This window comes from Aulonocara sp. 'chitande type north' Nkhata Bay, linkage group LG7, assembly GCF_057382095.1.
Source record: "Aulonocara sp. 'chitande type north' Nkhata Bay isolate Kocher_YH1m ecotype deep benthic linkage group LG7, A_spYH_male_GT1.1, whole genome shotgun sequence".
In the NCBI taxonomy this organism is placed as follows: domain Eukaryota; kingdom Metazoa; phylum Chordata; class Actinopteri; order Cichliformes; family Cichlidae; genus Aulonocara; species Aulonocara sp. 'chitande type north' Nkhata Bay.
The window spans coordinates 27,089,626-27,114,985 of NC_141350.1; the positions used below are offsets into that span (position 1 = coordinate 27,089,626).

The window sequence follows — 25,360 nt, forward strand, 5'->3', positions numbered from 1 at the left end:
CTGTCGGCTTTGACCGCAAAAAAACAAAATATTAACGCACAGCGATGTCAAATGTAATCCCTTTAAATTGGCACATTTTATTGGGGGTTAGTTAGAAATTAGAAAGTATCAGATATATTAGATTGCATTAATACTGCATGAATTCCAGTAGCAGTACAGTTTGCCTAGATGCTTCTCATTACTACTGACCACTCTGGTCCTGGTATCCATCCTTACTTAGTATTTTGAAGTGATGTCTTCAGTTTTTAAAATATCATACAGAGGCCCAAAGGTACTCACTTAACATCAAAAATTGTATGAACGTCTTTGTCTTTTTCTGCCAGGGTATCCATGAGTCGGGTGTTCCAAGTTCGGAGTATCACCGTTTGGAGAGTCTCGTGGAAATTGTTGTGTCTCCATATATCTGCAATGTCCTGCACAATAGAAACAGCCACCAATTAGGTCAGTCCACTGATCACTGATACTGCTTTTACATTACATTGATTTGTTACAGTTAAAGTTACAAGTTACAGATTTTAAGGCTTACATCACCTTGGGTCACCTAAGCGCAGAGGTTATTGGTTTAACCTTCTGAATTGAGGACTAACGTAAAGTGCTTTTGAGCTATATTTTTCACTCATTGTGGTTCTACTTTTTTCCACATTATCTGGATATGACATTGTATTAAAGATAAAATACCAGAAGGTTAGTTGTACTCCCAGCACAGTCTCGAGAGCATGGAGGAAATTTCAGGAGACGGGTAGTAACTCTGGATAGGGCCGTAGAAGGTCCTTAACCCATCAACAGGACTGGTATCTGCTCCTTTGTGCAAGGAGGAACAGGCTGAGCACTGCCAGAACCGAACAAAATAACCTGGCTTCAGGTTTCATGACAGCGTGGCCTCTAATGGGCCCTGTGCTCACTGCCTGGAACAATGGATCCTGGTTTTCATTTATCATAAAATACCAGAATTGGCAGGTTGATGGCAGAAATCTTGTGCTTTTCACAGATGTCAAGGGTTCCAGAGAACCATGGAAAGTGTTATGCTGCATGTAACATTGTTCAGCACAACCAATTTGGTGGTGGGTTAGTGATGGTCTGGCGAAGGATGCATATACTTCTACAGGCTCTACAGGTTATAACACCCTGACTGCCATTAGGTATCAGAATGAAATCCATAGATCCATTGTCAGATGCTACACTGGTGTGATGGTCCCGGGGTTCCTCTTGGTGCACAACATTGCCAGGCCTCATGTGGTTAGAGTATGTAGGCAGTTCCTGGAAGATGAAGAAAATTGATAACATGACTAGTCCACTTGCTCGCCTGGCTTAAAGCCAACAGAACACCTCTGGGACATAATGTTTCAGTTCATCTAGTGCTGCTAGGTTGCACCTCAGACTGTCCAGGTGCTCAGTGATGCCCTGGTCCAGATCTGAGATGAAACTCCCCAGGATGGCATCTGTCTATTGTTAGACAAGCACACGGGGGCCATGCAAACTTCTGAGTACCATTCTGAGTTGTTGTAAAGACATTTCAGCATAATGGACTAGTCTGCTGCATCAATCTTTCACTTTGAGTTTTTGGGTTGTCTTTGAATTTACCCTTCTGTCACTTGATCATTTTCATTTCCATCAAAAAATGTAGCTTATCTGTGTTCCTAACACATTAACCAGTCCATACCAGTACTGATAGTGATTGCATGACTTTTTTAAATCTTTTATCGTCCTTTTAACTTTTCAATAGCTAACCAATGATTTCTGATTTCAGGTTGCTCAAACATAAAAAAGGTGCATTGTTTTACATTGACCTCTGCATCCATCTGCAGTTGATTTTCAATACAAATCTAATGGTATAGATGTCTTTACTATGACAGATGGATTACATTAAGAAAGTAATGTTTATGTTTTTAAGAAATAATTGGTAAGTTTGCAACAAAAGTGCCTGCTGAACTTAGTCAGCTTGTTTCAGAGGTCAAAGGCAATGTGCTGTTTAAATCCTCTCAGAGGTTGGCCGCTTAATCTGCTCCTGCTGCATTGTAGTTTCATTCCAGCAATAACCAGTTACTTCACGTTTCAAAACATAATGTGCTCCTGTTGGAGGAGACTCTGAAAAAGTTTTACACACATACACAATCTCTGCACGACTGAATAAAGATTATTGGATCAAATAGCTGGGTTTAATTTCAGGATGGATCAGATCACAAATCTTGCTGTCTGCTACTGAACAGTTAGATCAGTGCTCGTCTTTCCTACAGCATTCTGACAGGAACACGTTAGTTACAATAAAGTGACGAACTGTAAATAAATAACCAAAGATATTTTCTATGAATCATAATTCTTCACAGAATTATTAAAAACAGTCATTAAAGTGAACATATTCTGCTTTTCCTTCATTTCTGTCAGATATGTATGGAAAAATGGACAAATATTAAAACCTATCAAAACAACCTTACACCTCTGAACAGCTTTCTATTCAGGAAAGGATCTCATGGTGCCTTTCTACTTGCACCCTGTACATGTCTGCCATCTTGTGGTCACAGTTGGCTATTGTTTCTTGAGGGCAGTTTAAGTTGACTATAACCACTAGGGTTCTGGGCTGCACCACTAGAGTCTGACCCAGAGGTTATAGCCATGTTTTGCACTGGCTGTGATCGGTGTTGATCATTTCTGTCATTTCATTGACGATTTGTGTCCTGTTAACAACAGCTCTGTCCCACTTCCCATTTAGGGGCTGCATCCATTGCAGGATAAATTGGGACGCAGCTAAAGGCTGGAATTTGTCAAGCTAAAAGGCCAGCATCCTCTTCTGGTTGTTTGCAGTATGTTTTCACTATGTGGAACACTAACAAGAAGCAAGTATGCTAGACCAGCTGCCCCCGGCTGTTCACTGATCTGAAATCAGTAAAGTCTGAATGTCATTGTACACATGTGCAGACATGTTTGGAAACATAGCAGTAGCAAGTGAACAGGAAGTTTACGTCATGATTGTCACCACTGGGGGTTTCTCTGTATTGTTGTAGGCATTGGAGCTTCAGCAAACCATGGTGAGAACAATTATCTATAAATGAAGAAAACTTGGATCAGTGGTGAACCTTCCCAAGAGCAGCAAGCTTGCCAAAAAGAGAACCTAGAATGACATCTAAAGAATTTCAGGGCTCATTGCAGGACCAAGACTTTGGGGAAAATATTCTTTGGACTGAGGAGACAAATATAGGGTTAGATATAAAGGGCTGACAAAACTAACGTAGCAATTCAAAAAAATAACATCATAGCAACAGTTAAACATGGTGGTAGTGTGTCGGTCTGGGGCAGCTTTCCTGTTTCAGGACATTGAGGACTTGCTGTAATCGAAGGAGCCATGAATTTGAGTCTGAAACAAAAGCACACTTGGATTATACAGCACGGCAGTGAGCTGAAAAACACCATTAAGTCCACAAACAAAATGAAGGTTTTTAGTGGTGTAATCACAGTTTAGACTTAGACTGAGACCTTTTTGCGTACGGCACAACTAATTTTGAGTCGTTACCTGGTGATTTTTCAGAAAAACAGTATTTACTTAAGTACACTGTACTTTTCTGGGCATGGCCTGGTATTATGGGGTGACTTAACCCTGCATCCATGTGTTAGTGTTATTTATATTTTGCTAAACAGTTTGAAGCTGCAGTTATTAAAGTTAAATGAAAGAATCTGAATTAACTGCTGTTTGGTGACACCTGAATGATATGCTGTTGGAGTAAAACATTTTTCCAACACGCTTTTAATCCGAGTCACAGTAAAAGCTGTATTTTGACAATGTTGTAACGGTTTTTAATATGTAACATAGCTGATAGTTGAAAAAAAGGTTTTGATGGAAATCAGCATTATGTTTTGTAACTTAAGGTTCATGTAAGAAGAAGAAGTCTGATCTAATCTGAATGTGCAATCCACTTACAGAAAAAAGACTCTGGAAGTAACGACATGAAACAAAAATGACTTGTCGATTGAAATCAGTTTTCTGTTTTTATTTCTCCTCAACCAGAGCCCTGTCATCTACGTTCATCTGAAGCACTGCTAGGTGACCAGTCCCAGCCTGAGATTATGATCACACAGCATCATAGCTCCTTAGACTCCTCATCTCTTTCTCCACTGGTAGAACAAGAAGGAGAGGCATATCTGGAGAAAGTTGGCGGTGTGCGGCGCCACACAGTGGCTAATGCACACTCTGATGTCCATCTGCTGTCAGTTTCAAACAAGATGCATGCTGGGATGGAGAACAGCAGAGGGGAAGAGGAACAGGGAGTTGTTGGGTTTTTGGTGGGGGCCAAGCCTATGAGTCCCATGAATTTCTGCCGCCAATTGGTCATGGGAGATTCTCCAAATTGCTCAGAAGACATTGGATATGTGAGACAGAACAAGATGAAAAACTTCAGGGTGACGAATGAAACTAACTGCAGAAAGAAACTCGCAGGACATTATTAAGATTGAAGAAAAAGCAAGAAACTGTGTAGGAATCACGAGGAAACGTCCGTACCAAGCTTGTTCATCTAGGATGGAAAGGTCTGCTCAGGGTCTTAACTGCAATGAATGTTTTAGCATCAGCTAAGAGCTGCTGTCAAGTTCCTCACTACTTATGAGGTTCTTTGTATGTCTCCTAATATCAGGAGGTTCTCTTTTAAGACTGTTATTAAATAGCAAAATTGATTAATAAAACAAATTCATGTGCTTTACAGTACAATACCAGTCCAGACATTGGACACTTCTCAAACATTTTGAAAGAGTAGATTTGTTTTTATCTGTATTATTCTTTACTTTTCAAAAATAAAAATAATAAATGACACATTGATATGTTTATAGTTAATACAAAAATTTAGTTTGACGTCACCATTTTTATCTTCATCAGTTTGTCACTTGGTTGGAGAGGTGTTTAGTTAGCCAGCCAGCCTTGTCATTGTTAACTATTAAAATTACATACAAATTTGGTACCATTCAGCAACTCTGCTAAGAAACACAAAACTAAATAAAGAGCCCGTCAACTAGAATACAATGAATCTGGAAAGTATTCAAAGTGCTTAATTTGTTCCACATTTTAACATGTTTCAGCCTCATTCAAAAAGAAACTAAATTAAAGTGTAGTTTCTCCCATTATTACTCTCAGAACCTCTCAAGTTCAGGGTTGATGGGACGCGTCAGTGCCAGCCATTTTCAGTTATTTCCAGTGATGTTCAATTCAGTTTTAATTTTATTTCTATTGAGCCATTAAACAATAGTCACCTCAAAATGCTTTATGTTGTTAAGTAAAGACCCTATAATAATGGAGAGAAGCGCCAACAATCCAACGACCCCCTTTCAGTGACCACTTGGCAACAGTGGGAAGGGTAAGCTTCCTTTTAACAGGATGAATCCTCTGTCAGAACCGGACTCGCTGAGAGGCAGCCATCTACTGGGACTAATGGGAGGAAGACAGGATAAAAGACACATTTGTTTAATCATTTATTATTAGCTAACGATTAAATGCCGAGTGAGTAAAAAAGTTAAGTGAAGAAATAATCAGTGCATCATGGGAAGCCCCCAGCAGCAAAGACATTTGCAGCATAACTAAGGGTGGATTCATTGTCACCAGATCCAGCCCTAACTATATGCTTTATCAGCAAGGACAGCTTTACGCCTAATCTTAAACTTGTCCCCCAAATCCAAACTGGGAGCTGGTTCCACAGAAGAGGGGCCTGAAAGCTGAAGGCTCGGACTCCCCTTCTACTTTCAAATACCCTAGGAACCGCAGACCAGCAGTCTGAAAAGCAAAGTGCTCTTTTGGGGAATACGGTACTACAAGGCTTTTAAACATAATATGGGGGCTGATTATTGAAAATGGTATGTAATGAGAAGGGTTTTAATTTCAAATCTGGATTTAACAGAGAGCCAGTGGGGATTAGCCTGTATGGGAGAAAAATGCCCTTTCTAATCCCTCTCAGTATCCTTGCTGTTTGGATCAACTGAGGGTTTTTTAATTAGTTTTTAGGACAGCTTGATAATAATCTGAAAAAATGTATGTTATGCCTTCGAAAGGTACTGCCTAGGGGAAGCGTGTATAATGTAAACAGAATTGTTCCTAATACGGAACCCTGCAGAACTCCGTAATTAACTCCATTTACAAGAACAAATTTGAGTCTGTTAGATGGATATGATTAAAACACTGCAGTGTAATGCCTTTTATTTCTATGCCATGCTGTAATCTCTGTAACAAAATATTGTGGTCAACATTACCAAACACTGAACTGAGGTCTCACAGGACAAGTACCGAGATGAGATCACTGTCAGAGGCCATAAGGACATTATTTTAACCTTCACTAACACTGTTTCTGTACTGTGATGTGATCTGAAATTTAACTGAAACTCTTGAAAATAAACCATTACTCTGCAGATAATGAGCTGTTTCATAACTACTCTGTCAACATTGTTTTTAAAGATAAAAGAAAGGTTGAAGATTTGCCAATGATTAGCTAACAAATCTGGGTCAAGTGATGGCTTTTTAAGAAATGCTTTTTACTTCAACCTTAAAGGCCTGTAGTTCACAGCCAATTAATAACGATAGGTGAAAATATCAATTGATGGTAGAACTTCTTTGAGCAGTCTTGAAGGATGCTCAATTGGGTTCAAGTCTGGGCTCCGGCTGGGCCACTCAAGAACATTTAAGGACAAAGGAATTGTCCTAAAACCACTCTTTTTTTTTTTTCTTCTTTTTTTTATACTGGCCATGTGCTTAGGGTCATTGTCCTGTTGGAAGAAAAAGCTTTTTGCCTTCAGGTGCCTTTTGGTAAACTCCAGGTGGGCTGTCATGTGCCTTTTACTGAGAAGTGGCTTCCATTTGGCCACTCTACAATACAGACCTTTGGGTGGAGTGCTGTAGAAATTATCATCCTTCTGCAAGTTTCTCTCTCCATAGAGGAAAAGTGGAACTCTGTTAGTGACCATTGGGTCCTTGGTCATCTCGAGAACCAGTTCTTGTAGAGAACTTGTGGGCCACATCAGCACAAAGACTGAGCTATTTGCCTACACTAACAAGATATATGTTCGGAGGTTTAAAGAGGAGACTTTAAAACCTAAGAACACTGACCATTTTAAGGATGGTGGTGGTAGTAACATAATCCTCTGGAGCTAGCTAGCAACAGTGGTACTGATACAATGTATGCAGTGAATGGGTTGAAACTTAAGAATTTGGAATACCCCCAAATTCTTAAGTTTCAACCCAAATCAAATCACAAGCTGCAGTCTTATGAGCCTTCTGATCCACCATTATATCTGAATGTTTAGCCAGCTGCTTATCTGTCTGGAATTTGAAGACCCACAGGACCTTAACCGTGTAGTTTTCAACTACCTTTGGTGGCGTCTGCCATTGGAAACTGGAGACTTCTAGTCCATATGCAGCACAGATGTTTTTGTACACTATTCCAGCAACTTCGTTGTGTCTCTCAGTGTACACTGTCCCATCTTACATCCTCCTAGTATGTGTTTGATAGTCTGTGGGGCACCTTTGCAACGTGGTTCCTGTTAGCTGTATTAGACTAATTGGTAAATTGAATGGTTCTTAGATAGCTTTTCGACTCGAAGTGAGCACTCAAACACTTTACACAACTTGCCTCATTCACACAAACGCTTTTTTCTATGCTCTTTCTATATAATTGCTTCCATCTAACATTAACTCACATTCATGCTGCGATGGATGCACCAGAGAGCAACTTGTGATTAGTATCTTGCCCAAAGACATTTGGCATTCAGACTGGAGCGAACAGAATTGGCATTTTCCCTATTACTTAAAAACATTTTATCTGCTGTACATCGTTTTGTTTTTTTAGACCTTGCTATTTCTTTTGTCCTGAACTTATCTGGTTTGCCCAACAGTGCCAAGATATGCCAAGATTTCAGCTAAAAGTGCTATGGGAATCACCTTGTTGGTGCAAAAATACAATTTTGGTATGTTTTATGTTTTATAGAGCTAGTGAAAGAAATGGGAATAAATTGAGTGCTTCTGCAAAAGCTACTGTCTTCAATTTAAAACTGCTTGATAAAAAAGACGTGGAAATTGCTTCAACTTGTGGCAGATCCAATTAAAATTTATTTTTATTGATTGAACAGTTAGAATGAAAGACATATTTCATTCTAATCCATTAGGTAAACAACATTCAGATATGTTCTAAATCACCAAATTAATACACAGATATATAGGACATGAAACCTGTGACAATTTCAGCTGGTTAAATCATTTGCAACTAGACACATATTATCATGGTTCCACCCACTACTGGGACCTCTATACAAAGTAAAGAGCAGACGTATGGCAATAAATTTTATCTTGAAAACTGTGAGGACTAAATCTGATGGGTTATATCAAGTTCCAGGTATACAAGTTTACCAACAGGACGAGACAGGACGTGAGACCGTATGTCTCAATTTACCTTCATTACTGGAGAAATTCTTAAAGCACTAACTCAACATGGATGGAAATAGTTCCAGCATATTTCATCTTGACTTTTGTACTGGGGCAAAGTGGGGACACAGGCAGTTGTTAGACACAGATGATAGTCCAAACACATCAGCATCACACTGTAAAAATCAAAGCACTGTCTCTGAGCTTTCAGTGATCACTTCCCAGCAACTACTGACAGTTGGTCTCTGATGCGTCCAAGTCCATCCAGTATAGTGTCCAGAGACTCCCTACTCAGCTCCACAGTCACAGAGGAAACAGACTCACTGTCTGCTGATGAACATGGATCCACCATCTGAAAAATAAGAAGTGCATGACATTTTTCACAAGATTAGATAAAGATTTCACTTTCAACGCAGCAATCTGCAGCATGGGTAACAAATGCTTTGTTACTGTACTGAATTTTCAGGTGTCTGTCCTTGAGTATTTAATTTTCTGACAACTTTTTACATTTATTCCCTACATTTTTAAAACAAATATCTGTACTTTCTTCTCCTTACATTTTCAAAACAGACTTGTTACTTTAGGTTCATTTATAGTGTTTATACTTGGGGGGATTAAAGTGGGCTGGAAGGAGTGCAGGTATGTTGTGGTTGTAGTACTTCTGCATGTAGCTAGCGCTACAGAAGAGGAGAACGCATGAAGGGAGTGATGTTTTTTTAAGTGAGGGGTTATTTCAAAAATTCAACGTTGCTATCAGCTCTGCAAACATTAGCAAACACAAACTGTTTGTGTGCAATTTGTCGCACAGTGTGTTGCTCCAGGTGCTGTATTTCACAGGGAGAGAAAAGAAGGAGAGCTAATGTCACTCAAGTGTTTGTGTACATGGTCACATTATGTACACTTAGAAAGTCTACTGAAGCTCATGCTATAAATAATTGTGAGTTGTGATTATTTCCTTTTGCTGAGCCACTACACAGATCTTAGGGTTCCCCCACCTGCTAAATCCGACTGTAACCCCTGACTGTACTCATTTTACTGTTTAGGTGTGGAGACAAAGTCACCCTGCAGGCAACAGAAAATAGTTTTGGTTTTTTTTACATTCTCTTCTACATAACAGATTGAATCTTTTATGAGAATTTAGATTGGAAAAATATTTGCACTCTCGTGTACTGATATTGTTTATATTCATTTAGCACAAGGTTCAGTTACCTTTGTACAAAAATGGTTAGTAGAATTGTTCTTCAAGGAGCTACTCTTTTTAACTTCAAGTACATTTCAGAGCCTGTGTTTTTTCACTTTGACTTGAGTAAAAAAGCTGAATCAGTACTTCAACTTTTACTGGAGTATTTTTAACACTAGTATCTGTACTTCTACTTTAGTACAGAAAGTCTGTACTTTTGCCGCCTCTGTTTACTCTGCCTCCAAACACAAATGAGTCAATGCACCATGTTGTTTGGATGTTTGTGAATGTCGAGAATTATATGAATATACCCACTCTGACCATACCTTCAGTATGAAACGTGAATAGTATCACTGTTTACTCAACAATTATTTAGGAATGAGTGTGTTTGTTAAACTGTGTTAAAATCTCAGTTATACTAAAGCTAAAACACTGGAATATCCCGTTGATTGATTGATGTAAGATACTTTATTTCAATCCTTATATAATGCCTCATATAATATAGTAGTATTGCATTGTATGTTATAACACATCGGATATATGATTATATGATACATGAATATGTGCGCATGATGTGCACTTTATTGTTATGTCCAAAATTTTTTCTTTGCACATCGTGGGAGACTGATGGCTCCTGGATCTGATGCAAGAGAGATAAATAACTGGCTGGTATCTGGGCTGATGGTGGTTGATGTGTCAATGGTATATGTCACTCAGACCAGCTGCAGGGTGATGCAGGGTCAGATCTGCAGGTCAGAGTGATCTCTTGAGAGTAGTAAATGACATCACCACTGGAACATAATGGATTTTTCAAACACTGCCTGAGTAGACCAAGAAGCAGAAATTTACAGAAGAAGTGGCCTTGGTGGACCTTTTTTGCTAAATAACAGAGCGACCTGTCTTGGATTGTTGATCCCAGATAGTCGCAGATAATTAATATTTGGTCACTTTTTCCAGGAAAAAATAAATAAACATTATTGGGTCCACTAGAATAAAACAGAATAGCTTTTTAATGTCATTGTACATGTACAACGAAATTATAGGTGCTCTGCACCAACTGTGCATGAAAAGTGCTCAGAAGTAGTGCAAAGGACTTGGTCTGACTAGAGTTCGTGTGTGAGTGATGAGGGTTACTCGGACCATGGCTCAGGTAGCTAAGTGGCTGGGCAGGGATGGGATATGGGGGGAAAATGTAAATGAACGTTCGTGACACTACTTTCATAACTTTTGTAGCTGATAATGCTTTAGCTCATATTTATGCAAAACAAATATTCTGAAGCAGGTGGTCTCACACTGACCTTGAGTTGAACCAGGCAGGTTGGCACCGACATCCGACTGACTGAGTCTGAGCTGGTCACCATGTCAACTCTCCAATCCAAGTCCATCAGCTGAGGGAGAGAGACTGGGTGCATCCATGCATACGCGCACACACACACGCGCGTGCACACACACACACACACACACACACCTCAATGATTTCAGGGGACATTACATTGAGATATAATAATCTCCTACAGACACAGTCTTTTAACACAGGCGGTTGAAATGGCAAGATAAACTCCCAGTCAAATCTTCTTGCAGTATAATGGTAAAAACTGCAAAATATATGGACAGATGTTGACATCATCCCCATTGTTTTCCACATATAATGGTGGTCCAGCTAAATTGCTTTTACAAAGCAACATAAGTTACATTATTGCAATGAACAAGGCAAAAACATGTCTGATTTTGTTGGGTTGGCTGTTACAGGCGGAGGTACAATATATGTCTCATATAATTCAGCTTTTGCCATCATGGTATGGTTTATAGAAGGAGAGACATACATTACATGCATACAAACACACGTAAACACACACATATGTGCATAGCTATAAACGCCGAGTCTACTCACTCTGATTACTGAGGGCTTCTGTCCTCCATGTTGCACTGCAAAACAGCAGAGACATCAGACATAATTACAGCTTATGGTTACATCATCAGCAAAGAGTAAGATGGGGAAAACAGAAAGAAAGAACATTTCTCATCCTGTTAAACACATTTAATACCTTTATCTCCCTCTCGAGCCCACATTACTTTCTTCATCTATAACATTTTTTTCTCTAATCAACATTTTTATTTAGGTTTTTGAAGGGAATAACAAAAACAGTTTACTGCTAATTTAAAAGAAATGAATAGCGTGCAGCATTCAAGGTTTTTCTGGGACTGACCTGTTCTCTAACAGAATCTTGGTGATCAGGTTTTTCAGACTGGAATGGAAGGACTCGGGGAAGATAGCGAGGATCTGCTCTGGAGAGCTGAGGTTGTAGAAAAGGACGTAATGGGAGAGTGCATGGAGGGACTGGACCAGCTAAAGGACAGAAAATAACTCAGATTCACATTGGAAATACATGTTTTACAGCTATTTAAAGTCCTCGATCAAAGCCAGCAATAGTTAACTATTTTGATGCTCACTGAACTTTAAGTAATTTTCAAAGTAAGAATGTCAAGATTTTAATGATTCCGTGTTCTCAAATTTGAGGATCAAGAAAATTAACCCAGTTAGGAAATATCAAAAACTGTAGTTCCTCTACTGGCCACCCAAAGCCAGCTCTACAAGTGAACCACCTGTCAAATCCAGCAAAACAGCTCCAGACCGTCACACTTCCTCCTTCATGTTGGACAGTTGATGCCACACACTGTGGAACCATCCTTTCGTCTACTCTACGGCGTACAAAGATCCTGCGTGATGAACCAAAGATTTCAGATTTTGATTCATCAGTCCGTAATACCTTCTTCAAGACTTCAGTAGTCCAATGATGGTGTTTCATGGCCCAGGAAAGCCTCTTTTTCTTATTCCGATGTCTTAGCAATGTCTTTATTGCTGCAACTCGCCTGGTTCAGTTGTGGCTTTGGGTCTGCCAGCCCTCTTCCTATCAGAGTTTGCCCCAGTTTCTGAGTTACTTTTGATGGTGAAGGAAACTGGACTCCCGACACTTTGACTTTCTTTGCAATTTCTCTGTAGGAAAGACCTGCATTTATAAGTGTTATGATGGTCTGTCTCCCTTTCATTGTTAATTGCCTTCTTCTTGCCATTTTTGTAGCAACACACTACTTTCTGCAGTACTTTACTGTTCAACTGATGCTCACGAGGGTATGGTACCACAGTTTGTTCCAATACTGGTTTTATGCAGACAGAGGGGGCTTTGTAAGTAATCCAGAAAAGTTGGAACACCTGTAGGAATTAGTAGCACCAGCTTTCAAGACTTGATAAACCTTCATAGCTGCAGAACAGCTTTACATTGTTGACCCATTTTGTGTTCGTTGAAAAAAGCTTTTTTGTATAATTCTGAAATGTAGATTATTTTTCAGTTTTGATATGGAGGTTTTTTTGTTTTGTTTGTTTTTTAGTGTTGACACATATCATAATAATAAAACTAGTGAGTGCATGTAGAACAGTCAACAGTTGCGAATTGGTAGGAAAAAAATTATATTAATCGATTTCAACCAAGTCCTCAAGTTAAACTACAACGACTGAACTTAGTAGAACTTTCTTTATATCCCCCAAAACACAGTCAAGTGCTTGCAGCATGGGTCAGTAAACTACTGTATGTCCACACACACTGCAAGGACCAACACACACTGATGTTTTTGTGTTACCTGTGCAGCCTGGCCTTCCGAAATGCCGAGTGTTGCTGCAGTGCTCTCAGTTAGCCGCTGACTCAGACCTCTTTGACTCTGCACACAAACCTCTCTCACTGCATCTTTAGAAGGAGCCTCCAGAGAAAAAACAATCCACTCTCAGTGACTTAAAACTAACGTGTGTAACAATTTCTCAGATCTGAACATGGAGTCGGTACGTGAAGCCCTAAGATGTCCTCAAATCTGCTAATGCGGTTCAATTTACTGTCACTGGAGGTTTTTAAGGTCAGTTCCACTTCACTGACGTTTGTATATAAAATTGCAGTATTTAGATAAAAATCGTGTCTTTATGTCTACAGAATGAGAAATACAAAGAGCTAGCAGACTAACAGACTCTCTGAAAGCTGACTGTTTTACAAAATGTTAATGTTTGACATACCTTCAGAAGAAGCTGTAAGTTGGTGAAATCTTCGTTGCATACAGTGGCAGCCATGTTGACATGTGACTGTGACAAGTCACGTGAGAGAAGAATGCCGCATGGGAAATGAAGTGCAAACAAAATGACATCGGCAGCATCTACCAACATAAATCTTTATTAAATGAAACAAACTATAATTTGATTTTTTAAATAATCAAAATATGAATTGTGTAATTCTTAACAAACAGTATTGCCAAATATGTATGCCACATATACGAATCCCTGAAATGTTCACTTGAAATTGTCAGAAAAATGAAGACACGAACTATTCATTTATCTTGCCAGATTTTCTCTGTTATTACAAATAACAAACACAAAATAAATGTGCAAATCTTCCCTTGTTCAACTGTGTCTCTTTGTATAAATGTCTATCCTTTTGTTGTATGTCGGAGTTAAACATACATTGTCAGATCGGCTTAGCACAAACTGACAGCTATATCTGTTAGACAGCCATTAGCCGTGAGACCAGCAGTCACCCTAACCGTATATCACTAAATAGAAAACTTTGCTTAAGTAAAAAAGAAAGATAATTTACTTACCGTTTGTCGTCTGTGAACTGACGGCTCCTATTGACATAGTGGAATTATTCTAAAACGCGCATGCGCGCACATGCGACTCAACGCAATGTATGCAACTGATTTGTGGGCTGCGACGACGGAACACTGGCATTAGATATTAAACATACTCAGTTTCAAATGGTATAAACCAAATAAACATTGAAGCAATATTGAACCTCTTACTCTTATGGTCTCAATCACACAGTATAATTCAATCAATTAGAAATCCCAGTTAGCTCACTTAACAGCAAAAATCAGTCTTTCACTAGAGGTTTTCAGACCGGTGAATATCCAATATGTCAATCAAGCAAAGGTTTATAAGTTTAGGACACTAAATAAACTATAAAACTAATCAAATGAACCGCATTTTAAACCCTTAATCATTCCTTTTCTATGATTAACCTTTTTAACATTGGTTTTAGCACAGTATCAACAAAAATATCAACTTACAACACGTGGTCCAAGGATTCAGGGGTCCAGCATTCAAAATAAATATCCACAATCATATTATTGGTACAATACAAAGCTTTAAAAATTAATAAAAATTAATTCATAACACAGTTCATTACATGTTCATTACTCCTGCCTTTTTACTGGTGGCAAACTACACAAAAACAAGTAACCATGTCCATAAAAGGCCTTGTGCATTTAGCTTACAGAGGTAGTTTTTTGTGTGATTTCACAGTGTGCTAACCTGATTCAGTAAAAGGACTAGATGTTATAGTCCCTGAAATTGCATTGCTTTAAATGGAGAGAATCTTGAGGGATGGCTGTTATGAGGAAAGGCAGCCCAGAAACTTTTACCCAACCTAATCTGCCATTTTTGGGGGATTAGAGATCTGATTAGATATTAAGATTTGGAACACATTGTCACTGGTGGACCTTAAATTCATCGGGTGGGATGGGTCCTTTCCAAACCACAGCTGTGGATTTATTTGGGAAGGTAGCACATCGTATGTCGCTCGGATTACGAAACAGTCTATTAGACTCCATCCTCCAGATTTCATTCCATGAGAGCTTCTCCCAATTCATCCAGTGACCCTGCCTTGCCAGCACTACGGCTTTGGACATGTCTGGCTGTTTACTACTGTCGACGCACCTCCTCCACCACCATTTTTCGACGTTCGGTTACAGATGCCTGTTGCCACCGAGGTGTAACTGCTCCAAGACCAAATCCTCCTCTACCCTGTTGGACGGGACCCACCACATCACGATGCCGAAGAGCAGATTTGGCCTGTAGCACAGATGTGGCTGGGGTCCACTTCCTCCCCGTTGCTTGGGTGGGAGCAGTCCCTCTCACTATGGGGTCTTGGGAGTCCGTGAGTGACATCTTAAGCCTCACTTTTGCACATTTAAACTCCTCCACCAGACATGGGATAGGCAATGACAGTATCCCGTCGCTATAGAGTCCAACGCTGCTGAATCATTTGGGAAGTCCGAGCCACTTCTTAACGTAGGAGCTCACTAGCCTCTCTAGTCGATTGGGATGATTGAGTGAGACCTCATACATGGTCAACGGCCACTGTAGTCTGGGTAATAACCCAAACTGGAAGCACCAGCGCTTCAGTTTCCCTGGGAGTGCAGTGTTGTTAATCCGCTTGAGGTCATTAGCCAAGTTCTGCCTTGGTTGTTCTAGTTGTCACGTATCATTGAGTTCTGCATTGTAGCACCGTCCCAGGCTCTTTATGGGCTTCTCTAAAAGTGTGCTAACCTGAAATACACATCATAATACACTATCAGAGGCACAAAGACACACATCACTCATTTCTCTTTCCAGATTTTCTGAGGTGAGGGCAAAGCCCAGGTGCAACGCTTTCATGCAGCGCTAACAAAACCTTATTGTTATATTAATGGAGAGGGTGATGTGAGGAAAATGAGTGGGGAAGACTTTAAAAGTGGGACTCAGCGTTTGGGGGAACCCAAAAATCACATGGAGCGACTCAGTGTGGGGAAAATAATCACAACTCACAATAATTTCTACTGAGCACTCCAGTAGATTTTCTTAGTGTACAAGCTGTGATCAGCTGACCTGTGCTGCTGGTTTGAGGTTTACTGCACTTTTTGGATTTACACAACTGAATTCAACCAGATGTGAGCAGATGTTTCATGAGTTGTCCAACAATCTTATCTTATCTTATCTTCCCATATGGAAAAGATATATACACTGTAAAACCCAACAGTGCATCTTACTAAAAGAAGTAAGTTGTTCTTACTCAGTTCTGAAAAATAGTTAAAGTAACTTTCATGAAGTGTGTTAGGTAGACCCAAAAGTATACATATGATATAATAACTTTATTGTAATAAGTACACATTATGTTTTTGTAACGTTTTAAGTACTGTTGCTTTAAACTGTTTAAGTTGTGCTAATTCATTTGTATTAGTCATCATCCACAGCCCCGCCCCCAGTGTTTTGCCTGGACTTGTCGGCCATGAGACAGGAGCCTCGTCAAGAGAGTGGAAAGTACAAGATAAAGTTATTTTTATGTTTTTTTGTTAATGCTTACTTCTAGCATACAAAACGTACATTTATCAGACTGCTTTGTTTTAGTTGTACTTCGTTGTAATTTATCAGACTACTTTGTTGTAGTAGCTCGTAACTTAGCTTGCCAGCACACAATTCCCGCCTAGCGCTGTATGGAGTCTGCCTTCACAATTTAAAAAATTAACGGTTGGTGGCTTGTTTCAATCAATAGTTGGTAAGTAGTCTGATTTTTGCAAACTGCATGCCACAAAACCTTTGGTAAAATCAGTGTTTACACTTTTCTGACTCTGACCTTTATCAAGTTCAAATGTAGCCTACTTTTGACACAGTGAAAATAGTAGAAAATTTATTTAGTGTTAATTTTAAGAGTTTAACGGACAAGTTCGCCTTCACAAATTTTGAATATGATGGTTAGTGGCATTTTAGTCGCGAAATAATTTACCTTTTCAAAGCTGCACTGCACCAAACCTAAACGTTTCTGACTCTGTACTTTCCAAGGGTTAGCCTATTGTGTACTTGTGTAAAATTGCTTTATTATTTTATAACGTATAGAGTAGTTGACCAACCTGAATTGAAAATGAACTGTAGTGCAAGAATAAATCTTACTGTTTTCCAAGCTTGTGTTATTCAGATTGACTGTTTTTAAGTGAAGTAAAAGTAAAAACTGTTCTGCTAGCTTTCTGTCCTCATGGCTTTTGTGTTATTACAGTCTGACGATTGAAGGAGCAGTAGCATGCCGAGAGATCATCCAGCACTGCACTAAAGACAACCAGTAAAGGTGATTTTAAAACGATTTGGTATCAAAATGTGGAATTGCAAGTTGTGTAGTTTGTCTAGTTTTTCTACTGCCATAAAAGTCATGTTGTTGAAGCATTATCGGCTCAACCATGGTCAGTACTCCACAATTTCACCCTTACCCTGTCTCTACAACACATGCATGTGTACATTTAATACATTTAATTCATTAAAGATACACATGTCAACAATGCACACTCCCACGCAAAGAAAAGACGGTTCTTATCCAGATTTGAATAATTATGGATTTTGTTGCTCTATGTGTAATTTTAAGCAGCCATTTATTGAAAGCCAAATGTTTATCCATCTGAGGGGGCATTTAAAACGAAAAGAAACTGTTCCATGTCCTTTCAAGAACTGCAATTTTAAAACCAATGTCTACTCAACCTTCAATGCCCACAAATGCAGAGACCACCAAAATTCAACAAGTTACAATGAAGGCATTGTGCAAAGTGTTATAAATGTAGAACAAAAAGATGACATGCAGCTTGATTCAATAGAGTCATCAGATGACAATCAAGTGGCATCCACCAGTGAAATCAGTGGAATTGAGGGTTTAGAAGAGCAGTTGCAATACAATCTGGCTGGATTTTTCTTGAAAATGCAGACCCTTCTCCATGTGTCCCAGAGAGCAACACAGGAGATTATTGAGCATATTGATCAGTTGTTTTTGTTATCACAACCTTTGGTTAGAAAATCAGTTGTAGATATACTGAAAAAGCACAACTGTACATATACGGACAAACTGGTGGATGAGATTTGTCAGGCAGTTTCTGATAGTAATGTTTTACATAAATGTGTCACATCTGAAGGACCACTATCTACAGCAAAGAGGAGGAAATCATATTATGAAGAAAATTTTCCATATGTCAAACCTGTGGAGTATTTAATTGAATCGTCAAAGCACACTTATATGTATGTGCCTATTCTCACATCTTTGCAATTGTTGTTGAAAAAAAATGATGTGCTTGAAGAAATTAAACAAGCACCCACACAGATTCCTGGACATTTCATGTCATTTTGTGATGGATCCTACTACCAGGAAAATGTTCTACTGTCACAAGAGGGACAGAAATTGTCAATGATACTTTATGTGGATGATTTTGATCACAAACCCACTTGGTACCTCAAAGAAAATACATAAAGTCTTTGCAGTTTATTGGACACTGGAAAACTTTCCAGTTAAATCTTGTTCTGCTCTACACTGCACCCAGCTTGCTCTGCTGTGCAATTCCAATGATGTACGCCAGTTTGGGTGTAAGGAAATGCTGTCACCACTCTTAAATGATCTGAAAACTCTTGAAGAAGTAGGTGCCTACATTGAGACTCTTGGTGAATGTCTTAAAGGCACTGTCTACTCTGTTGTGGCAGACAACCTTCTGCCCATGGACTTGCTGGTTTCAATGAGAGTTTCAGGTCTACATATTTCTGTAGGTTTTGTCATGCCACCCAAACAGAAATGCAAACAGAAAATGCTGTTACAGGGAATTATGTAATGAGAACAAAAGATGCTCATGATAATTATTGTGCAAGAGCTTCAGAATGATGACATTAAGGAAAACTATGGTGTTAAAAACACCTGTGTTCCTTCTGACCATCTCTCTTTCTTTCATCCTGTCACAGGCTTCCCACCTGACTTCCTACACGACCTGTTTGAAGGTGTCATTTCAGTGGAGTTGGCACATTGTTTAAAGGTTTGATTTCTAAGAGATATTTTAACTTAGAAGACTTAAACAGAGCAATTCTGCACTTTCCATACCAACATTCTGACAAAGTTAATCGCCCTCATCCAATAACCTCAAATTTTGCCAGGTGAGGGACCATGGCCAGCACTCTTTCATGAGACACAGGTAAGTACAACTACGTATATAACATTTGCTGCTCATATAGTATGCTGTGTTTTGCTTATAATATTTTTGGAATTCTCTTCAGCTCTACTTTGAATTTCATCGGATCACCAATCAGAATCTGCCACATGTGTTTTATGCTGCGCTGGATGATTATGCTCCTCAGCTGACTGGACTTTACAAAAAGAGGAAAACTGGACGGGTCGGTGAAAGGATGGAGCAGCTTTTGTCGGCATATGGAAAACAGGTATTTAAAAGATACTAATTATTATTCTGCTTGCTTGGCAGTTGCCATTGTTATGTGTTTGTTTATTTATATATATATATATATATATATATATATATATATATATATATTTATTAGGGGTGCAACGATATTCGTATCGATATTGAACCGTTCGATACAGTGCTTTCGGTTCGGTACGCATATGTATCGAACAATACAGCATTTGTAATTTATTTTATCAATTTTCCTTCTGACGATGCTGTCTGTGTGGAGCGCTCAGTGAATCTGTGTTCGACTACTCCGCCTAGGCTGCACTGTCGAGCGCAGATCCACTGAGCGCTCAACACAGACAGCATAGTCAGAAGGAAGAGCGCAGGGCAAGCTAGCGAGACAGAAGTTAAGCTCTACTTGCAACAGGCAAATTGAACGTCATTCAGATCTGGCGTTTGGAATTATTTTGGTTTTCATGTGACGTATGACCCTGAAGGTAAGCGAGTCATGGACTAAAGTAAAACAGTATGTTGGATGTGCCATGCAATGCTCAATTACATTGGTGTGAACTAGTGTGTTAGCGCAGTTAGCTCGTTAACGTGTTGGCCGTCTAGCCCCATGCACGGAGCGATCGGCGGTAGCTCGTTAACGGAGATTTGCCGTGTTGTGGCGTTAAGGTCATTTCAACGAGATTAACCTGAAAGCACTAGCGGGAACACAACGAATATGACTGCACATTTACGCCGACATCATCCTAGTGCAAAGACAAGTGGAAGCAGACAAAAAAAAGCAAGCATGCTACTAACTTTAGCCGAGTCATTTAGACCGCTGTTAGCACATGATTCTCCTTATGCTGCTGAGAATATAGCCCAGAAGAAGCGGATAGTATAGCTTTTATTTTGGAAAGAGACATTTCTCTGTAATAAACTCTCTTTTCCAAAGATGAGTGATTCCTCAATCAGATACAGGGCTTGCAATATCGCTAGCCCGACGTCCTGGGGCTAGCGATTTTTTTCAGTCGGGCTACCAAAATCTATCTCTTCCCTGCCCGTCGGGCTATTGTAGGAAAAATATATGTCAATGCTTCTGCATTCTTTCAGAAATGTAGCTGGGTAATTATGTCATTGGCATCGGTGAGCCACTGTCAATATGTGACATATTGAAGTCGCGTTTGAATTTGCGCTTGTTTTTTTGCTTTCACTTTGCAATCGCGCGAACTGTGTATAGAGAGCGACAGCACTGATCTGTGAGTGATGATAATTTGTGCACCAATTCCTCTGACATCGTCTTATTAATCGTTAGCTTACTATGCAAACATGACAAGTGAAATCTCCCGCAGCAAGCTTAAACATGTGAGAGGTTGATCGCGCAGAGAATCGCTGAGCTTATGTGAGTGAGTGTGTAAAAGCATTTCAGTTCTGCTGAGCCAAATAAGACAGGTCAGGGTGAAGAAGTGACAGCCAAAGAAAAGCTTACCACAAAACGGAGAAGTTATGACAAATCAGACTATAAGGCAAAAAGAAAGTGCAGCTTTATGGTTTCATGGACAAAAGAATTTCTGTGGCTGCAATATGATGAGCTAAATAACCAGGGCTGCACATAAGTGGTCCGCAGGTGCGCATTCGCTGTCAAAATAAAAAACACGCACAAGGGTTAGGGTTAAATTTAAAAACTGTACCTTTGAGTTAAAATATATATTTATAATTTTAATAAATGACAAATTAAAAAGGCATGAACATTTTTTTGTAACGAAAAAATATCGAACCGTGACACCAAAGTATCGAACCGAACCGAACCTATATATATATATATATATATATATATATATATATATATATATATGTATAAGGACACAAACGACATCTATGCAACTAGAACAGCAGTTCTGGCCGGCCTACCAATGTACCTCAGAGATTTTCAAAACATGCAAGGTACTTTGGTATTACAATAATTTGCACATTTGAATTTAAAAAAGGTTGAAAGGAGTTTATAAGTCATCTGGACTTGGGTTGAAAGTTGAAGACGTGAAGTTGAATGACTTATAAACTTCTTTCATCCTTGATTTGACTACCTGGATGAATGAAAAATGAACCTTCACTGTCAACTTAAAACATGTTGTGATATATAGAATTTGAAAAACTGAAGAAAGGTGCCTGAACATTTGTATTTATGCTTTTAACAGAGATATTACAGATGAATAATTGTGCACTCTGTATTATATCTTAGGGTGAAATTGAGTTCTATGAAGCCATAGAATTGCTCTGGTTGCTGATGTCGATGAAGAGGAGGTGCCTGGAGGAGTTCCTTTCTCACCACGCCAAGTGTTCATAGAACTTGAAGATCAGTTTGTTATGACTCATCACTCATGGACTGATGCCCTGGTGTCTTTGTTTGGGCTAATCTATGCTCTGCATCTGAGCTATCCTATGAAGTATACTGGCTTTTTTGAGTTCATTCAAGTAGTGTTGCTGAAGCTAGACGATGAGAGAAAGCAACTAAAACCAAAATTGCAGACACTAAAAAATGAGCTTGTGCAGATGATGTTTGTTTTTCACTGGTCACTATATTCGTGCTTTTTCAGTTATCTGTGAATGGCTTCAATAGTATAATAATTAGCTTTCTAAAAGGCAATGTGGAGAAAGCTAAGAATAAGGAGAAAATCCATATTTGACGTTTTGTTTGTGATTGAAAAAAATCTTCACATAGTGTGTAATCTTAAGCTTATTTCTAAAAACATATTTTAGTTACATGGAAATCTTTTGCGAGATAACTGATAATTAGTCAATATGTACAGTATACTTTCATGCTTTATTTTTTAATTGTGTGATGAGTGCCAGTTCACTCGAGGTCTGGGCAAAACTGTTGCGAAGCCACAAATACCTTTGAGAATACTTTTTGTTAGTGACATCCTTAGTTCAGCTGTTTTCTATAGTTGCATTGCTGTAGTGCATGTGATTTCATTATTATACTAAATGTTACTTAAAATTGTGATTGTTATGGCTCTAATTGCCTCTAGACTATTGTTTTTTTATGATGTACACCTATGTATCAGGTCTACATGACTAAATTTGTGTTTTGTACATTTAATCGATTTTCAAAATGCTACAAAAAACATTCAAAATTCCCTAAAAGTGCAAGTTTTAAAATGCCTAATTATTTGTTATTTGATAATGGCTTTAGCAGTCATAGGTTATGACTGAAAGTATGGTTGTATTCATTCTGTATTTTCTCTGCAGTTAAAGTTAATAAAAACTGAATGGAAAGAATAATAGCTTGGTTTTGTGTTAATAGTACTTGAACCATTTGGTGCAATCGGTTTCCCCAATTGGATTAAGTTGTTTAAATACAACCATTTAAGTTAATTTAACTTAATTTGAATATGAGCATGTAACACTTTAAATAAGTTTGAATAAATACAGCATCTTAGTACAAGAAATTTAATGGTTTAAGTTGAAACATACTAAATACAATGAGTAAATAAACATAATGCATTTGAGTTACATTATCATATTTGCTTTGGGTTCTTGGGACTCTAATAAAGTACTTAAATAACCCCAAACTGTTTAAGTTATAAAACTTGAATCAATTGGTGCAATCGGTTTCCCCAAATCATTTGAGTTAACTTAACTTGTCAGGTTTTACAGTGTATAAATCTTATAAAGTTTTTATCTGTCTTGTATGAAAAGCATACAAGAGTGAAAACACATATAAGATCCCTTGAAAAATTATATAATGAAACCTGTATGTTTTGTATACTTACTAAAAACATATATGATTTACTCATGAAAGTGGCCACTTTCATGAGTAAATCATATATGTTTTTACTATTTCTTTTCCATATGGGTTATCTTATCTTATCTTATCTTATCTTATCTTATCTCTTGAGATTGTTTTATACCATCATACATGAAACTTTGTGACCTTTTATTTAAAAATAACACCCACCTAGCAGACTAAACCTTTACTGTGCCATTTAGGTGTCATCTACAAATGAAATTGAGACATTGGTCAAGGAGACTAGTCCCCAAATAAAGATGAACTATAAAAAAGGGGCAAAATTGCCTATTTTTGTTAAGGTAACTAAGATCTCTTGACATCTGCAGTAAGCTGCTGCAGGTGTTCTATCAGTCTATGGTGGCAAGTGTTCCGTTCTATGCTGCAGTGCAGCATCAGATACAAGGATGCAAAGAGATTAGACAAACTAGTGAAGAAAGCTGGCGCTGGAGCCAGACTGTACATGCTGGGGGAGGTGAATAACTCTGATCACCCACTGTACAACATTTTCATGGAAGATGAGTAATAGAAGACTCCTCTCTGTCTGTTGTACAACAGAGCAATACAGAAAAACATTTGCTCCCACAGCGATTAGGCTTTTTAATTTTCATACAAATAGCAGATGGGCCATGTCAGACACAAATTTACCCTTGGGATCAATAACGGTATTATTTTATTATCACAATAATGTCACATGTTACATACCTCAACTGGTGTAAGCTACATTTTCTCTTAGGGAACACCTGCATCCTGGTGCCAGGTGTTCCCTAGGCAGGCAAGTTGGCAGAGGCATGTTTTGGGCAATGTTCTGTTGGGCAACTTTGGGTCGTGCCATCCACAAAGATGTTACTTTGACCTAAGCACTTTTGCAGACCATATATATATACACCACTTCATGAAAACAGTATTCCCCGATGTTTTTGATTTTTGCCATTTTTTCAATTGTATCCATCATTATCTGTCAAAGTGGTGGCACATCATAGAACAAGTTAACCTGTATTCACCTCTGTGGAACATAGGCTATATACCATCTGATATGTCATGTTATCAGTATTTCTTTGTTTGTATTGTTAGGTCAGGTTCATTATTTGGCATATATCGCAAGACACACTTTATTCGCTTTCCTCCATACATACAGTGGGGCAAAAAAGTATTTAGTCAGCCACCGATTGTGCAAGTTCCCCCACCTAAAATGATGACAGAGGTCAGTAATTTGCACCAGAGGTACACTTCAACTGTGAGAGACAGAATGTGAAAAAAAAATCCATGAATCCACATGGTAGGATTTGTAAAGAATTTATTCGTAAATCAGGGTGGAAAATAAGTATTTGGTCAATAACAAAAATACAACTCAATACTTTGTAACATAACCTTTGTTGGCAATAACAGAGGTCAAACGTTTACTATAGGTCTTTACCAGGTTTGCACACACAGTAGCTGGTATTTTGGCCCATTCCTCCATGCAGATCTTCTCGAGAGCAGTGATGTTTTGGGGCTGTCGCCGAGCAACACGGACTTTCAACTCCCGCCACAGATTTTCTATGGGGTTGAGGTCTGGAGACTGGCTAGGCCACTCCAGGACTTTCAAATGCTTCTTACGGAGCCACTCCTTTGTTGCCCGGGCGGTGTGTTTTGGATCATTGTCATGTTGGAAGACCCAGCCTCGTTTCATCTTCAAAGTTCTCACTGATGGAAGGAGGTTTTGGCTCAAAATCTCACGATACATGGCCCCATTCATTCTGTCCTTAACACGGATCAGTCGTCCTGTCCCCTTGGCAGAAAAACAGCCCCATAGCATGATGTTTCCACCCCCATGCTTCACAGTAGGTATGGTGTTCTTGGGATGCAACTCAGTATTCTTCTTCCTCCAAACACGACGAGTTGAGTTTATACCAAAAAGTTCTACTTTGGTATCATCTGACCACATGACATTCTCCCAATCCTCTGCTGTATCATCCATGTGCTCTCTGGCAAACTTCAGACGGGCCTGGACATGCACTGGCTTCAGCAGCGGAACACGTCTGGCACTGCG

At 38.9% G+C, this 25,360-nt stretch overlaps 2 protein-coding genes and 1 long non-coding RNA gene across 8 annotated transcripts in view; 2 read left to right on the top strand and 1 right to left on the bottom strand.

The window, feature by feature from the left end:
* LOC147325290 (proline-rich protein 5-like) overlaps positions 1-6,370 on the top strand; it is a 42,599-nt gene extending 36,229 nt beyond the window's left edge. For all 5 annotated transcript variants that reach the window (XM_086299736.1, XM_086299737.1, XM_086299740.1 and 2 more), the window contains 2 exons: positions 324-441; positions 3,998-6,370. In XM_086299736.1, the coding sequence (XP_086155862.1) occupies positions 324-441; positions 3,998-4,437 (558 nt within the window). In that variant the 3' untranslated portion in view covers positions 4,438-6,370. The remainder of the gene's footprint in view (positions 1-323; positions 442-3,997) is intronic.
* A 1,675-nt stretch (positions 6,371-8,045) lies between these two features.
* Positions 8,046-14,262, bottom strand: commd9 (COMM domain containing 9). Of its 2 annotated transcripts, XM_086299741.1 has the most exons (7): positions 14,196-14,247; positions 13,618-13,754; positions 13,197-13,313; positions 11,768-11,907; positions 11,452-11,486; positions 10,859-10,962; positions 8,046-8,732 (listed from the first exon to the last, which is right to left on the bottom strand). In XM_086299741.1, the coding sequence occupies exons 1-7, from the start codon at positions 14,230-14,232 to the stop codon at positions 8,595-8,597; spliced, it is 708 nt and encodes a 235-aa protein (XP_086155867.1). In that variant the 5' UTR covers positions 14,233-14,247; the 3' UTR covers positions 8,046-8,594. The 2 variants fall into 2 exon arrangements, with proteins under 2 accessions (XP_086155867.1, XP_086155868.1); XM_086299742.1 differs by lacking the exon at positions 13,197-13,313 and having other exon boundaries at positions 14,196-14,262.
* A 2,192-nt stretch (positions 14,263-16,454) lies between these two features.
* LOC147325292 (uncharacterized) lies at positions 16,455-19,592 on the top strand. The gene is made up of 5 exons (XR_015130309.1): positions 16,455-16,909; positions 17,405-17,473; positions 19,114-19,184; positions 19,303-19,340; positions 19,423-19,592. It is a non-coding gene; the product is annotated as an uncharacterized LOC147325292 (long non-coding RNA).
* The last annotated feature ends 5,768 nt before the right edge of the window (positions 19,593-25,360 follow it).

Coding starts and splice junctions, on each gene's coding strand:
- commd9 (XM_086299741.1), bottom strand. CDS start 14,232: ATGTCAATAGGAGCCGTCAGTTCACAGACGACAAACG. Junction 10,963..11,451: donor AGAAGCCCTCAGTAATCAGA/GTGAGTAGACTC, acceptor GGATGCACCCAG/TCTCTCTCCCTCAGCTGATG. Junction 8,733..10,858: donor CCTGCCTGGTTCAACTCAAG/GTCAGTGTGAGA, acceptor CTTATTTTTCAG/ATGGTGGATCCATGTTCATC.